The sequence below is a fragment of the Haliotis cracherodii genome, unplaced genomic scaffold (genome assembly GCF_022045235.1).
Source record: "Haliotis cracherodii isolate W230 unplaced genomic scaffold, xgHalCrac1.p SCAF_22, whole genome shotgun sequence".
NCBI classification, from domain to species: domain Eukaryota; kingdom Metazoa; phylum Mollusca; class Gastropoda; order Lepetellida; family Haliotidae; genus Haliotis; species Haliotis cracherodii.
Genome location: NW_027266278.1, coordinates 2,902,583 through 2,918,154, shown reverse-complemented (window position 1 = coordinate 2,918,154; position 15,572 = coordinate 2,902,583). Strand labels below are relative to the sequence as shown.

Genomic DNA, 15,572 nt, shown 5'->3' with positions numbered 1-15,572 from the left:
GTCACTGTAGTTAACGTAGATTCCAAAGTCAATCCATCATAACTATGACTATAAATGGCTGTAATAATACAATTTCAAATTAATTTAACAAAAGAATAGCTGAAACAATTAAGTTGTAATAAACATTGAATATATCATTATTATCAGAGAAAAATAAAGGTAAGTGTTGTGATTTCTGTTTATACATCAGTGGATTTAACTACCGGTAATTTCCAGTCAAAACGTTCCATTGGTCGTTTTCTGTTGTATGGCCACACGCTTGGCAGGATAAAAGGGGGTAACATTTAGTTCTCATGTGTAATACACACCCCTAATTTTGGAGTCTAAAATTGTGAAAAAATCGAGCATTATACACAAATAAATACCGGTACAGTAAGACTTCATTACATTGAATGCAATTTTGAGAATTTATGAAATTCTTATTTGGGAAAATAACGCCTGCCTGCCATGGCCATTAGTTTAGAAGCCTAGCTAAATCTCAGCCTTGAATAATATACCAAGCATATAAGTAATAGTTTTCATACACATACCTTTTCCTCTCTGATTTTATTTGGTTAAGACGAGACGACTCGGAATCTGAATCCGTGTACTCCAACCTCACAGCCTGGAACTCGTTCTGGGAGGAACACACCACATAATCCTCGCACAGTGACAGCGTCACCAGCCTAAAGTTCCAGCAAAGCTCCAGAAAGATCTCCACATCTCGATACGTCTTCCCCGAGCTTGGCACAGTCTTGTCCACTAAGTGGAAGACCTTGACCTCGCGATCGATTGCCACAGCAAAGTTCCCTGTTTGGGAACACACTGATATGTCAGCAATTTTCCGATCTACAGGAATTTCCACGACATCCAGATAGTTCTGAGTGGAAGATATGAGAGATGAATGGGATTTGCCAGCGATGCGTACTTTAGTCTTAATTTTAGAACCTTGAGGAATGTCACAATCCCAGTTTAGATAGACACGGATATATTTGGTTAAATTTTTCCATGATTTCTTGAACTCGACTGTTATTAAATAGTTTTCTGAAAAGCAAGGTGAAACATCATGAGTAGAAATTTATCTGGATCTGCTCAGAGGCTGATATTCGTCCAAAGTCTGCAACAAATATGTTAAAATTCACAAATTCATTCTGTTATACTGTTGTGATCATGGTCTGTTTTTCAAGATCCAGATAAAAACCATGAATAGTTAAAGTCCAAGGTAAGAGGGATCAGCTCAATGTCTAAAACACAAAGAAATACAAACTCCAGCATGTCTGAGGTGAAATGGGGTTTAACGTCGCGTTCAAGATAATTGCACTTATAAAGCGACATGCATGCATATGTGTGTGTGTGTGTATGTGTGTGTGTGTGTATGTGTGTGTGTGTGTGTGTATGTGTATGTGTGTTTGTGGCAGCTTGTACAAGTCCGGACTAATGCAAATTTAAATGTGCTAGCCCACTGAGATACCATGTCGCAGCTTAACATGAATACCCAACCGTATACTGACTTCGAGTCAACCAGTCCTTGTTTTAGCCCCTAAATGCCGAGCGACAGGCAGGGTAACAACAAGTACCAGCTTTTAACATCTTTTGATATGAATCGGAATCGAATCCCTGATCTTCCGCTCCCCAGGCAGAAGTTCTATCCACTAGACTACGTTATAAATCATGTAAATAATTTCAACATGTTCTTTGAAATGTTTTTGTGTTGGAAAGAATAAATTTATCCAAACTGTCAAGTTGTCTGATGAATAACGAAATCAGAATATGTGAAAGCATTTGCAGCTAGACCATAGAAATGGTCACTTAGCATGCTTAGGGTACTTGTAGAATTTGACTAGTCCTTAGTACAAACTGGTTTTGAAATTGGAACATTTTCGGATGATTAATAGGATGATTTGTCATCCAAAATGTCCTAGAGATTTTCTTAAACTACTTAATGATATCTAACAATGTCCTATAAAATGTTGACAAAATAACACAAAAAGTCTGTATGCCTTACGTCTCTAGGAAAATCATAACTTTATGAATTTAAACTAGCCTTTTCGCTGAAGGGATACACTGCAGCATGTGTTTATAATGTCTATAACTGATGACAGTTACTTCTCTCATAAAAACTCTTGATAACTGACCCTGACATAACCGCTACAATACGTGACATATCTATGACAGCCACATTATCTATTAGATTTATCTTCCGCTCCGGGGTGACTTTGATTTTAAGCTGGATCATCAGTTTATGGGGTATTTCACGACAAACAATCCAATGACATCTTGATATATTTTATCATATTGATTTGAAAAGAAAGAGTAGATAACTACACACTGGCAGGGTTGTAGAGTAGTTGTTCAACCAGGGACACGGTCTCAAAACGCCTCGTCTCCCGACAGCCGTCGTCCGTTATTGCGAAAACAACAACAGTGCATCGTCTCGTCGCCACAAAAACGTGCTTCTCGTCTGCACATATTGCCAGTGGTTCATCTTGGATGGGAATAACTTTCTTTGACTTGAAACTATGACAATCGAACACCCGAACCATGGTTGTTCAGCGACGTTTACCACATATCACACCTATCAACTAATCGAACACTCCTCATTGACATGGGCAGCGCCATTTTGTCCCGTTTAAAGGTCATGTGATTTCAGTGGCTATAAAAACCGGATCGTCTTTGAAAACCGGACAAAACCAATATGCATATATGATGGCTGAACCCATTAATCGTCTATACTCTGGGTGACATGTGATGATAGCTGCAATTATTTGTCCCCAATGCAAGCATATTCAACACAGACATGTGAGGAAATAACGCCAACAACACAAAATGGTAACTTGACTATGTTCGTTATTTGTTGCTGGGTACGTGATCAGGTTATGCTTAAGACGCCCCGTGTCATAACGGCCCAAACGAAGACGGAAATAGATCTATAGCTTTTATTGAGGTTATTGTGTACAAATTAATTCTATCCATAAAATTTACCAATTACAAAGGTGCTCTGTAATCTATGATAACGAAATTTCTCAAGACCTTTTAAATGATTCATAATAAAAAAGTTTTCTATAAATGTGACCTCAATACAACCTGAAAAAGTTGGAAGAATGATATTGGATCATAATTAAAATCTCATTTTCGTGTCTTTTGGTATGAGCTATATCAACACTCGTTGATAAAAGTGGAAAAACCTTTATCAACGAGTGTTGATATATTTGATATCAAAAGACACTCGGGTGAGATATATATCCCCGAAAAATAATTGCGTTTGTTGTTTAACACCGCACCAATATGGAGGCGATCTGTAAATAATTGACCAGACAATCCATTGATTGACGTAATGAGCATCCATCGACGCAAATGGGAAACGATGACGTGCAATCTTCGAAGTCACAGAGCCTGACCTCCCGATCCATTTACGACAAGCATATATATACAGTCTGATGGAGGCATGTATTCTTACCCGGAATTCCCCGTGTAATAAAGTTATGTATAGGTTAAATACATAAATTGGAATTGATTTCAAGGAGTTTGACTGGCTTACCATTCAAGCAATTCTTTCTGTGTTGTTTCCGAAATATAATTAGGCCACGCCCACGCCCACGCCCACGCCTACGCCCACGCCCACGCCTACGCCCACGCCGACTGACGGACTATTGTTTCCTGCTTGGCCAAAACAATAGTGGGTGGGGCTTGTGAAGCATTATTGCATTACGCTGAACGTTGTCACTGATTTCGTATTGTTGTCCAGTTGTTGATTATTTCATAAGCAGTCTTTGAAATTATTATTGTTGACGTATTTGATAATAAGAATTTACCATTTTTACCGTTATACCTCAATAAACGCAAAACATATTGAAGTATATTATGTAAATGTTATGTTAAGTAAATTATCCATTCAGCATTAGGAATTAACTCACATTCTCTTAATTTCTGGACAAATAATAATAATAATAATAATAATAATAATAATAATAATAATAATAAATGTAACTATTGAAATTAATTTATCTCCAAATTAATACGACTGCTGACCCCTAGCCAAAAGTGCGACTCAAAATCAGTGCAACTCCCACGAGCATCAAGTCTCTCACCTCATCTCACCTCACTGAATCCGAGTTTCATTTCACACACCTTAAGAAGAACACATACTTTCCCTGCTCCTAAACAACAAATAACCCAAAGTGATAGCTCTCCCAAATGAATAAGTAGTTTACCGAAAATTTAAAGAAAGAACAATAACAGCAGTAGTACATCATGCAATACATTTACAAGCTCTCAAAATTATCACCATAACACATGCACCATTTTAATTTCTCGATAAAACATATGATAACGTATATGCATCGTATAATAATATTAACTTTTATCACAGTAATAATAATGTTGTATTTGATGAAAAACAAACATAAAAATACTGGGATTCGATCTTTAATGTTTCATGTTGTACGCATTTTCCAGTGAAATAGTCATTATGAAGAGTTATGTCCCTTGGGTCTTATATGTGTTCCTGAAAACAAAGCCCTGGGAAAAAGTAACGATTATTTACAATTTGGTGAGTGTTCCCATGTCTGGTGTAATCAGTAGGATCCATTAGTACATACTGTAACGGTTGGTAGACATTATCAGTCCAGAATACCGAGGTTAATCCCCAGTTTGCTTTCGGCAGGTTTGCTGTTTTCGGCAGGTCACGTAGAACGAAGAAAATGTCGTCTTCTCCTTCCTGCTAATGTATGCAGTGGTCGTTTGGGGAAGTTTCGATATGTCATTTGCAGTATTTACAACCTATTTAAAACACCGATGCAGACACACGGCTCTGTTCGGTTCGACGATCGTTTCGGCTCCAAGCAAGTGCTTCGGGTGCGGATAAAACAAGGGTGTCTGTTCCCGATTTCCAACCGCAGGGCAAGCTTTCATGTTTTCGTTTCCTGGGCGCTCTCCTTCGTTATCTACCAGTTTTCGATCAGGGCGCATTTTCGGAATGCAGGATATCTTTAATTAAACATAAGATTTATTTAAAATTGGTTTGTATACAGCGTTTGTTTATGTTTTGAGGAATGTTTGGAGTGGTGTCAGAGATCTAGCGTATCAGTTGCCTGATCGAGCTGGTGGCACAAGTACTTGTAGAATGAAACATAATGCATAACATGCCAAATATGCACACCATACTCCTATAGCCTTCAGACAGAGACCATATACCAGCTGACTCAGATTATGAAACATGTAAGGTCCTGAAATGAAAACAACTTGACACACCCTAGAAATGGTCATATTTTTCTATTATCATGATTAATGAATTGGTTTACATTTATGATGTAATTTGCTTTTTCATGAAGTCAGGCATACATCTAGCAATGTGTAAAATAACATTGATTTGATTATATCACTAATATTGGCATTATCTAAAAAAGAAATGTTTTTTGTGATATTATGTGGTCCCAGATATTAACTAGATTCTATGTTAAGAGTCCAAACTAAATTAACATATAACTTTCAATAATTAAAATATTCAATTTTGATGAAATAGAAAAGGTTCTTTAAATACATCGTGAAATTTTATGTCCCTTGTAATGTTATGTAATTAGTTGTGGTGGCTCGATTTATTGAATAATCAGTTAACGATTAACCTGGACTTTTCCCAACGATTATCGAAAGAGCAATAGTTATTCCGTTAAGGTTTACTGTTTCGCTGTTAAAAGCCTGCCCCACAATTTGCTAAAACAACTCATGAACATCCAGCTGTTAGCGTGGCACACATTAAAGCCAGCCGAGCAAGTTGGTATGTTATTCTTTTCATTGTCTGTTCCAGATTGTGTTACAAAAAGTATTCACATAATTATGATGAAACAAGTTATGAATTATGAATTTTATTTAAGGTAAATGTTCCGTCAGCCGACAGTGCCTTGACGACCACTGTTTCACTTCAAATGCATTATATTGTACATGTTGATGAGAAAACAATTCTGGTTCTGATTCATTAATTTTCTAACCAATCAGATGCTTTGTTTGTTGCTTAACTTAGTACTCACCAACATTCCAGCTATAGCAGCTGCCTGTAAATAAATAAATCTGGACCAGACAATCCAGTGATTGATGTCATGAGCACCCATGCCATCATCAAACCTGACCACCCAACCCATTAAGTTGCCATTTATGACAAGCATAGGTTGCTGGGGACCGATTCTAACCTGGAATCCACACAGGCTTAATTTGTCTGAGAGGTGTGATAATTGATATAAATACCGGTATTCAGGGTGATAACCAACACCAGTATTCTGTGCTGTGTCAGGATCCACTGATTGTGGACATGCCCTGATTACGATCCTTGGCATGTCAGAATCAAACTCATGCTTATGCTGAATATCTACCACCCACATCACTTCCGGCTTATCTCCACATTATCCCATGTAATATAGCTGAAAACTGTACAAAGCAGCACTCATTCAATCAAGTTTATCTCCCTGGCAGTGTTGGCAAGATTTCAAAATTTGACCACTGCACATACATCTTCCCAAGGTAAGGGACTATAAAAGTCCAGTTTCCACCCTTGCCGAACTAGCCTGTAGGTATGTCGACGCCCAGTTGATGGTTCACATGCTTTGCAAGTCCTGCAATCGACTGAAATATTTTTTGGGATATTCTTTTTATGGGGAAGACTGAGCACACAATTTCATAAAAATATCCCGCAAAATAGTTATTATCCCTCACTTTTTTAGTTCAGTATATATTTCAATATCATATTTTTTTTCATTGCAGCTTTTACTATATATACCAGGGATGTGAAATCTCAGCGGAAACGCGGAAAATCACGTTTTTTAAAACAGTTGTCCTCGGAAAAAATCATCTACCGCGTAAAAATTTAATACAAAAACCTTTTGTCCCAATGCACCCCGGTCTCCCCTACTGATTTAACTTTGAAATTTTTCTGCATCTGCTATCTTCTTTATTTGACTTTTGCCATTGACTTATTACATTTCTTGGTGTGAATGTTGTCCAAACTGCACGAAATTGCTTAAAATGCAATCAAATGTTTAAAATATTTCAGGGGGGGGGGGGGGGGGGATTGGGCATGCCCCGAGACCCCCCTAGACTTTTCCTCTTTTTTCGTGAAAACCTGCTCACATCCCTGATATACCTAATATGATAATAACCTCAAGTCAAGCACTTTGGTATATTGACGGATATAAATTTTATGTATGGAACACTTTGACGAGTTTACACATGAAGATATGGGACAAGATAGGTCTTCTCTAACCCATGCTTGCCGTAAAAGGCAACTATGCTTGTCATAAGAAGCGACTGACGGGATCGGGTGGTCAGGCTCGCAGACTTGGTTGAGGCATGTCATTTTATCCCAATTGTGTAGATCGATGCTCATGATGTCAATCACTGGATTGTCTGGTCCAGACTTATATTTTTCAGACTGCCGTCATATAGCTGGAATATTGATGAGTGCGGTGTTAAACAATAATCAAACAAAACAACAACAAAAAGTTTGTCGAGTAATTGTTTTAGGGTTCCAGTCGTGCGCTCTTTTGATCACAAAAACAACCATGAGTCCAACTAGAATTTATGATATGTATATCCATTCTCTGTAAACAATAATGAATGAAATTTTGAACAACTTACTAAAACAGATTACCACCGTATTCAACGTAATAAGCGCCCGGGGCGCTCTCAAAATTTGAAATAGGGGGGCTCTTATTAGAATGGTATTTTGGTTGGGAAAAAACAGAGTTGAAAGATAAATTTCATGGTTTATGCTGACAGCCTGAAATGTTTATATACGACAGATATATTTTTCCAGAATTTAATTGCCCATAATTAAGGGTGCATATTACACCCGAGTGCGTATTATAAACAAATAAATAAGTCTTGTGTACATTGATCAATTAGAAGGGTGCTAATTGGGATTGTTCACTAGCCAATATATTAACAAATATCGCCGTGGGCGCTTATTAGAGCAGGGTGCTTATTATGTCGAATACGGTACAAACATATGTCCAGAAATACAATGAGCACTTTTATTACCCGGATAATGTAATTAGAGGGCTAACTTGCGTACTTCAGTACGATTTTGTTGACATGGTATTTCCAATTTTATATGATCACGGTAATGTCAGTTGAAAGCATCAAACTCTTTGTGCATGTGTATTATGCTTCGACACAGCTGTACAATTTTTGTTGTTGTTTTTTTTTGTGGGGGAGGGAGGGGGAGGGCAAGTGTGCAATATACACAAGAAAAATTTAGTGAATAGTAAGTTAATTGACAACAGTTATGGCTTATAAACATGAATAACCTTTTGCACTGCCAGATGTCATGCCACTCAGATTTGTAACATTAAATTACATTAATTTGACATGTATTGCATTTATGTTACAGGGTAACCGCGAGAAAGGTTCAAGGAATTCAAATGAAATGGGATGTGTTTCTGAAGGAGACTTCCAAGTGTAGAAACTGCAAGAGGATGCTGACCGTGATGTACGACCTATAAAACTCACCTAGACCGTTTCAAAAGTGTCGCTGAATGGAATCGGATGAATCTGATTTGAGGTTTTTATCTGCTGTAGCTGTTTCATTATCACAAGGAACGTCAGACTCACTCACTTCTGCCTCTTCACCACCACCTCCTGCCCCGCCCTGTCCGTCTGCTACGCAGTATCCTACGTCAGAGTTCGTTAACACTCTCGGCCTTGTAACTCAAGGCAAAAAATCTACCTCAGATACTGACCCACAACATCTTTTGAAAATGGAGTCACAGGTTCGGGCAGCAATGGCCAGGGCAGGCATTCCACCCACAAGTAGAGAAGCGGACTCATCTGTTCCAGAAACTAATTCTGATCTCGACCTCTCCTACTTGTCTCACATTCAGTCTCTTGTGTCGAAAACTGGATTCACCTCTCCCCAACAGATCTATGAAACGATTAGCAGTATGTCGAAGGATGACGCTACACATGCTTCAAGTTCCCAGCCATCTGTTTACAACATGCCGTCTGCCTCCCCAGTGCCAGTTGTCAGTACCTCAAACTTTTCCCCATCAAACCAACTCGAATCATTCCTCTCAATTCCAGTTTTGCCTTCTTCAAAGGACAGAGGTCGAAGGATTGAACTCACCTTGCAAGAGAAAGTTGATCTGATTCACCACAGTAAAGGAAAAAGCCAGAGAGCACTTGCAGAAATATTTGGTGTTGGCAAGTCTCAGGTTAATCTGATTCTAAAACGAAAAAGAGAAATTATGAACATGTATGAACAAGGAGGCCAACTTGAAAGAAAAAGGCTTCGCTTGCGTGCAGACAAGGATGAAATCAACAGCCTTACTCTTGATTGGTTTATGAGTGAATATAAAAAGGGTGATGTGTCTCTTTCTGGTCCAGTTGTTCAAGAAAAAGCTAAGGAGTTTGCCCTTGAATTGGGTCGAACAGAATTCCGTGCCTCTAATGGATGGCTGCATAGCTTCTGCAAAAGAAACAACATTGGGTTCAATTCTAAGCAGGGCATGTATGTGAAAGACACCACTGGTCTGACCCCGTGGCCTTCCCAGGTTGTCAGTGGCAATGAAGGATGGGGAGAAGATGCCAGCTTTGTTTCTGGACAAGGAGATGAGGATGAAGCTGCCCAGTCCGATGCATCAGAAGACAATTCTGCTAAAAATGTAGAAACTGCTGACGAGAGCATCTCGACTGTTGTCTCAACTCCAGAACCAAATACTCCTGGGGAAGATCCTGCAAAAGATAGAGACTCAGCTGCACATAGTAAAAGACCAACGCCGGCTTCTGGGAAGAAGTTCAAGCGGTGTGAGCTGAATCTTCTGGAGAAGGTGGAACTGCTACAGCAGCACAGCGCGGGCAAGCCAGAACGAGAACTTTCCAAAATGTTCGGAGTTGGTCGTTCTCAAGTGTACTCCACTCTAAAGAGGAAAAATGAGATCTTGGAAGCATATGAAAGACTTGGGAATACAAACCGAAAGAGACTTCACAGCAGGGCAGAGAGTGATGAAATTAATCAGCTGACCTGGCATTGGTTCAAAGAAATTGCCAAGATGAAGTCAGTGCAAATTTCAGGTCCCATGCTGCAAGCAAAGGCTAAGGAGTTTGCAAACCAGCTTGGGAGAGATGATTTCAAAGCTTCGAATGGTTGGTTGGATACTTTTCGAAAAAGACATAATATTAAGTTTTCAACAGGTCAGGGATTTGTTTATGATCCCCCAGAAAACATTCCATTGGGAAGCATATATCCATTAGAACTGATGGATGACAGTGCAAATGAAAAAGTGAAACCCAAAAAGAGAAAGAAAGACAAGGTTTGTAAAAGGAAAGACTTGACTATTGAGGAAAAGGTTCAACTCATCTTCCAGAGTGAAGGGAAGAGCCAGAGACAGTTAGCAACAATGTTTGGGGTAGGAAAATCACAGGTACACTCCATCCTGAGGAGGAAGGATGAAATTGTGGACACGTTTAGCAGAACAGGCAAAGGAGGCATGAAACGCTTGAACCACAGAGCAGAGAACGATGACGTGAACAGACTGACATGGCAGTGGTTCCAGGAGGCACACTCTCGGGGGGAGGGTCAACTCACTGGGGTTCTGGTACAGGCAAAAGCAAGGGAGATTGCTAAACAGTTGGGCAGAGATGATTTCAAGGCCTCAAACGGCTGGCTGGACAGCTTCAGAAGAAGGAACAATATTGTGACCAATGACCACAAGAATCTTGTAATTTGTGATGAAAAGGATATTTTGTCATGGAGGGAAAAGCTGCCAGAGTACACGAGGGAATATGAGGCAAAGGATGTGTTCAGTGTGAGTGAGACGGTTTTATTTTTCACCAGCATGCCGGAACAGGTTGTGGATGCAGCTCAGTATCAGATCAAGAAACGGTTCCAGAGTCAAAATGTGTCCGTAGTCATGTGTTGCAATATCCTGGGAGAGTTCGAGACTCCTGTTGTCATAGGAAAACAGGAGAAGACTGAGGCAGATATACCATCAGATGTTCCTGTGACGTGGCGATGGAGCACAAGCACTTGGTCAACAGTTGAGTTCTTCACAGAGTGGGTTGTGTCTCTGGATCAGAGGATGGGAGAGCAAGGAAGGAAGATTGTGTTGTTTGTGGACAGGGCACCTCCAGATGCTACTGAGATCATCCTGGAGAATGTTCAAATGGTATGTCCTCCAACGTACTCAATCCGGCTCCAGCCTTTGTGTCATGGTGTAGTGGATGCCTTTAAGCGCAACTACCAGAAACGTATGCTGTCTGCTCTTCTCACACAGATGGCTAGTGTCAACGAAGGTATTTCCAAAGTGCTCAGTTATGTTTCTGTCTTGGACGCGTGTTTGTGGCTCAGCCAGGCTGTGAAAGATATTGATGCAGGAGTCGTTACCAGAGCCTTCTTTGACTGCGGGTTTGATGTTGGTTTCTGCCCAGACATCCCTTCAACGGAGGGCGGTGAGGTTTATGACAACCTGATTAAAAAAGCAATAGAGAGCTTTGCAAGGAAACCTCTGAGCTACTACATAGGAGGCAGCAATGAGGATGGGTTTGGGATTGTCCCACACGTCCAGGATGCCAGTGATCAGTCTTCTCATTATGGAAACAGCGAGGCTCCTTTCCAGAATGAAGATGCTTCACAAAGTACTGGAAGCACCTCTCAGGTCAACCGCACAGAGGAATCCAGTGACAATGAAAGTGATGCATCGGAGGTGGAGGAGGAATCAGATGGTAATGAAAACGAATTGACAGATCCTTCAGTCAGTTTCTCATTGGAAGTTATCTCCCCTTTAGCTCGTAGTCTGTATGCATCGTCTCGACGGGCAAAACGGGGTGAAACTTACCCACTGTCATCTTCCGAAAGCCCCGGAGACTCGCAGCATGATCAGTACTCAAAGTCTGTTGCTTCTAACATCAAGAGTGAGGAGGGTTCAGAAGATGCCAGCAGACCAGACAGACCGATCCTGAGGTCAAGAGGGGACGCTCTGAAGGCAGCCGAATCACTCATGCAGTACTGCATTCACAACAACCTTAATCACGTCATTGGAAATGTGAAGGCTATTCTCAAGGAACTCTAGTTACATTCTGAAGGTGGGCTCGACTCCATGGTTTGATATTCATAATAATTGTAAAATGTAAAAATTGGCCTTAAACAGGATGAAACTTGAAATAGTTGATTAAGTTTGAATTAGTAATGTATATCTGGATAAGTAAAATTGGGATCATAGATATTTGCATTACTAAGTTTGTGTTCACTAGCATTGAGGTTTTGTAATTATGGTGCAGGAATTGTCTGTGCAGAGTTGCCTACCTTTGTCGTGCCAGGATCCAATGATTTGCCTTTACTGTGGCCCCTGGTCTGTGATCCCCATGCTATGTTTCATCAAGGTGGGGACCCTCTCTACCCTTCGTTACTTTGGGCTTTCTACCCACAATTAGCTGAAACTCCATGAGTAAGACAACTCCGTCACTGTTTCCCCCTCTATGTAGGATAACAGAGAAACTATGGTAGGACAAGGTGATGAAACCTAATGGTTACATATTCTGGGTGAGTGAGCTGGGTCTCCTCTTGGAGTCAGAATATGTTTGGGTCTCTTCTTCAACATATTCAAGACCTACAATATTTTTTCTTTGAAAAAAGTCAAACTTTTTTTTTATGTCACAAAACAATTTTTTCGGGATCAACATGTCCTGGAAACAAATTTTAGCTTACCTGTGGTGCTTTGTCCGTCGTCCGTCCAGTTGTCCGTCATCTTGGAAACTCCACGGCCAAGGAGTTGAAACGATGGTGTGTCACAGAATTCTGATCTGTTTCCAAACATGGTGGTTAGAGGTGTTCAGTATTACCGGTATTCCTTGTATGAAATACTAATGAATATGTATCACAATACGTTAAGAAAATACTGGTCTATTGCATTTTTCAAAATCATGCAAATCTTTATCTTGTTGGAAATTTTTACATCAGTGATGAGTCAAACTGAAATTACGAAATTAGCCATTGTTTTCTGTTGTCCAAAAGGTGAAACTATTTGCAACCTGTTTCCTGTATATTATGTGTCTATTGCACATTCGTTGTGGCCATAGCAACATCCAACAAAATAAGAAGTTATCAAAAATGTGAGGGGAGGTACTTTTTACTCTGGTTCATGACAAATTACAGATGAAAGAATGAATACAATATCTTGTGGTACATTACGCAAAACATGAAACATTGTTGCAATCAATTGTAATACGAAATTGAGGCAAATACCATTACTAATGGTAGCCATATAGAAAATGTCATTTTGGGCAATAAACAAAAGGCTTAAACTTTGTAATTTTATGACTGCAAGAAGATGTAAGGCGTAACTATTAGAAAGATGTTGCAAAGATCCTTTCTTCCTATTTTTCTAGAATCTATTCCACCAATTTTTCCTCCACACACTAAAGATTTTTGTACCAAAATAAGGTTGAAGTGTCATAAAATTCTTTCTTCATAGGGGGCACGGGTGGCCCAGTCGTCTAAGACGCTGCGATTTGCTGTGCAGAGTCGCGTCCCTTGGGCACGCCAGAAACCTATGATTGTGGGTTCGAATCCCGGTTCGGCCCAATTATGTTTATAGGTTTGTCAGCACCATACCCGTGCTCGTGGGTTTCACCGAAGTGGTAAACGTCTGAGACCTTCATCACTTGGGCTTTCCCCCAACATTAAACTGACACGCCGTGATATAACTGGAATACTGTTAAAAGCGGCGTTAAACCCAACTCACTCACTCTTTCTTTCTTCATAAGTCTGGTGAGCTACAGAACATTTCAGTTTGACCACCATTATCTCGAGCATGTATGATTGAATTTTTTATTTATGCAACTTATGTCATGTTTTAAGTATTACATTTTTTTATTGTGCCACATTCTTGTTAGTTTCAACCTCTGTCATGTGCATCCTTGGTATTAAAGGTGGAGGTATTCTACTTTTATCCCCGTACTATATATCCCTTAGTATTTTGGGTAATTTTGTTTAAATCTGAGGTGAAAGTGATTGCTTTTACCCTTGTGTTTGGTGTAGTACATTCCTTGGTATTTGGGGCAAAGGTGTTTTCTTGTTGGGAAAATATTCTTATGACATCCTCTTGAATCAGGAACAAAAGAACAGTTTGAATCACGAACAGTCGAGCATAAGATTATTGAAGTCATCTTCTTGAGTCAGGGGGATAAGAGCCATGCTACATGACTTCTTTTCTGTGAGGTTAGAGAGAGCTGTATTGATGGACGACCCGATAAGATTCGGGGTAGAATAGTTCTTCAGCAACCCATACTTGCCATACAGAGTCTATTCTTGTCGTAAAAGGCGACTAACAGGATCCGGCTTGCTGACTTAGTTGATGTATGTCATGTATTATGTCATTCACTGGATTGTCTGGTCCAGAATGGATTATTTACAGACCGCCGTCTTATTGCTAGAATATTGCTGAGTGCGGCGTTAAACAACAAACCAACGAACCGATAAACAACCACTTAAGGCCATAGGTTTTGTTTTTGTTACCTTGTGAAATATCCTGGCTGATCATTAGATAAATATGAACTTAACAAGAAATATTAGATTTTGTTTTGTTCTTCAAGACTTATATGAAAGGTTATGTGAATGTCTTGCCAAATAAGCAGTGTGACTCAGGCTCGTTAGTTTATTTTGTGGTGAACACATATGTTTGCATCATGTGCAATAACAAAAATAGCACCTTTCAGACAGCACATTTGCCCTATTAACGTATTAAGCGCCCTGCTCCAAAAGGTGCCATCTCACTGACTTCTATACCTATATGTTATGTTTATAAGCCCCCCTGTATAAGATGAAAATTTTCATGATAGTCCTTATTTACTTGCGTATATCAAACGTTTTACAGGAAACCGCAACACAGGAGTGTTTCATTGCCCTGTTATTATTTTCGATGGCGATATTTAAGTACAATTTCATATTATGTGATCTGGTCTGATATGGTCTGATATGGTTATTTTGTGAGTAAAATTAATCACTTTCATTGTTGTCCTTTTTATGGGCAGATATATTTAGGTAAGGGAGGTAATTCATTAGTCTTGAATGATAAAATCAACACCATCAAAGGACGAAGGAGGATGAGGGATGCTCAGGATCTGAATTTTAGTGAATTTTTAGACATGATCACCATGAATTTTTCCATCATAAAATGAAGGGGGTCACGGGTGGCCCAGTCGTCTAAGGCGCCGCGATTCGCTGTGCAGAGTTGCGTCCCTTGGGCACGCCAGAAACCTATGATTGTGGGATCGAATCCCGGTTCGCCCCGATTATGTTTCAAGGTTTGTCAGCACCATACCCGTGCTCGTGGGTTTCACCGAAGTGGTAAACGTCTGAGACCTGCATCACTTCGGGCTTTCCTCCCACATTAAGCAGACACGCTGCGATATAACTGGAATACTGTTAAAAGCGGCGTTAAACCAGACTCACTCACTCACTCATAAAATGAAACTGGTTCTTTGTCATATTTCCATTTTAAGTGTCAGCAATTATTTGTCTACACTAACTGCAGTCTTTAATATGTATTCGACATAATAAGCGCCCTGCTCAAATAAGCGCCCACGGTGATATTTGCTAATATATTGGCTAG

At 39.8% G+C, this 15,572-nt stretch overlaps 2 protein-coding genes across 2 annotated transcripts in view; one reads left to right on the top strand and one right to left on the bottom strand.

Moving 5' to 3' along the window:
* Window positions 1–2,593, bottom strand: part of LOC139471308 (BLOC-2 complex member HPS3-like) — a 40,604-nt gene extending 38,011 nt beyond the window's left edge. Inside the window, exons 1-2 of the mRNA XM_071253615.1 lie at window positions 2,309–2,593; window positions 531–1,023 (exon numbers count right to left, since the gene is read on the bottom strand). Of these exons, the coding sequence (XP_071109716.1) occupies window positions 531–1,023; window positions 2,309–2,522 (707 nt within the window). The 5' untranslated portion in view covers window positions 2,523–2,593. The remainder of the gene's footprint in view (window positions 1–530; window positions 1,024–2,308) is intronic.
* A 1,866-nt stretch (window positions 2,594–4,459) lies between these two features.
* LOC139471334 (uncharacterized) lies at window positions 4,460–15,279 on the top strand. The gene is made up of 2 exons (XM_071253654.1): window positions 4,460–4,528; window positions 8,357–15,279. Exon 2 carries the CDS (start codon window positions 8,502–8,504, stop codon window positions 12,030–12,032), a length of 3,531 nt encoding a protein of 1,176 aa, XP_071109755.1. The 5' UTR covers window positions 4,460–4,528; window positions 8,357–8,501; the 3' UTR covers window positions 12,033–15,279.
* The last annotated feature ends 293 nt before the right edge of the window (window positions 15,280–15,572 follow it).

Bases quoted from the DNA above. Each gene is read 5' to 3' on its own strand.
- LOC139471334 (XM_071253654.1), top strand. From the start codon at position 8,502: ATGGAATCGGATGAATCTGATTTGAGGTTTTTATCTGCTGTAGCTGTT.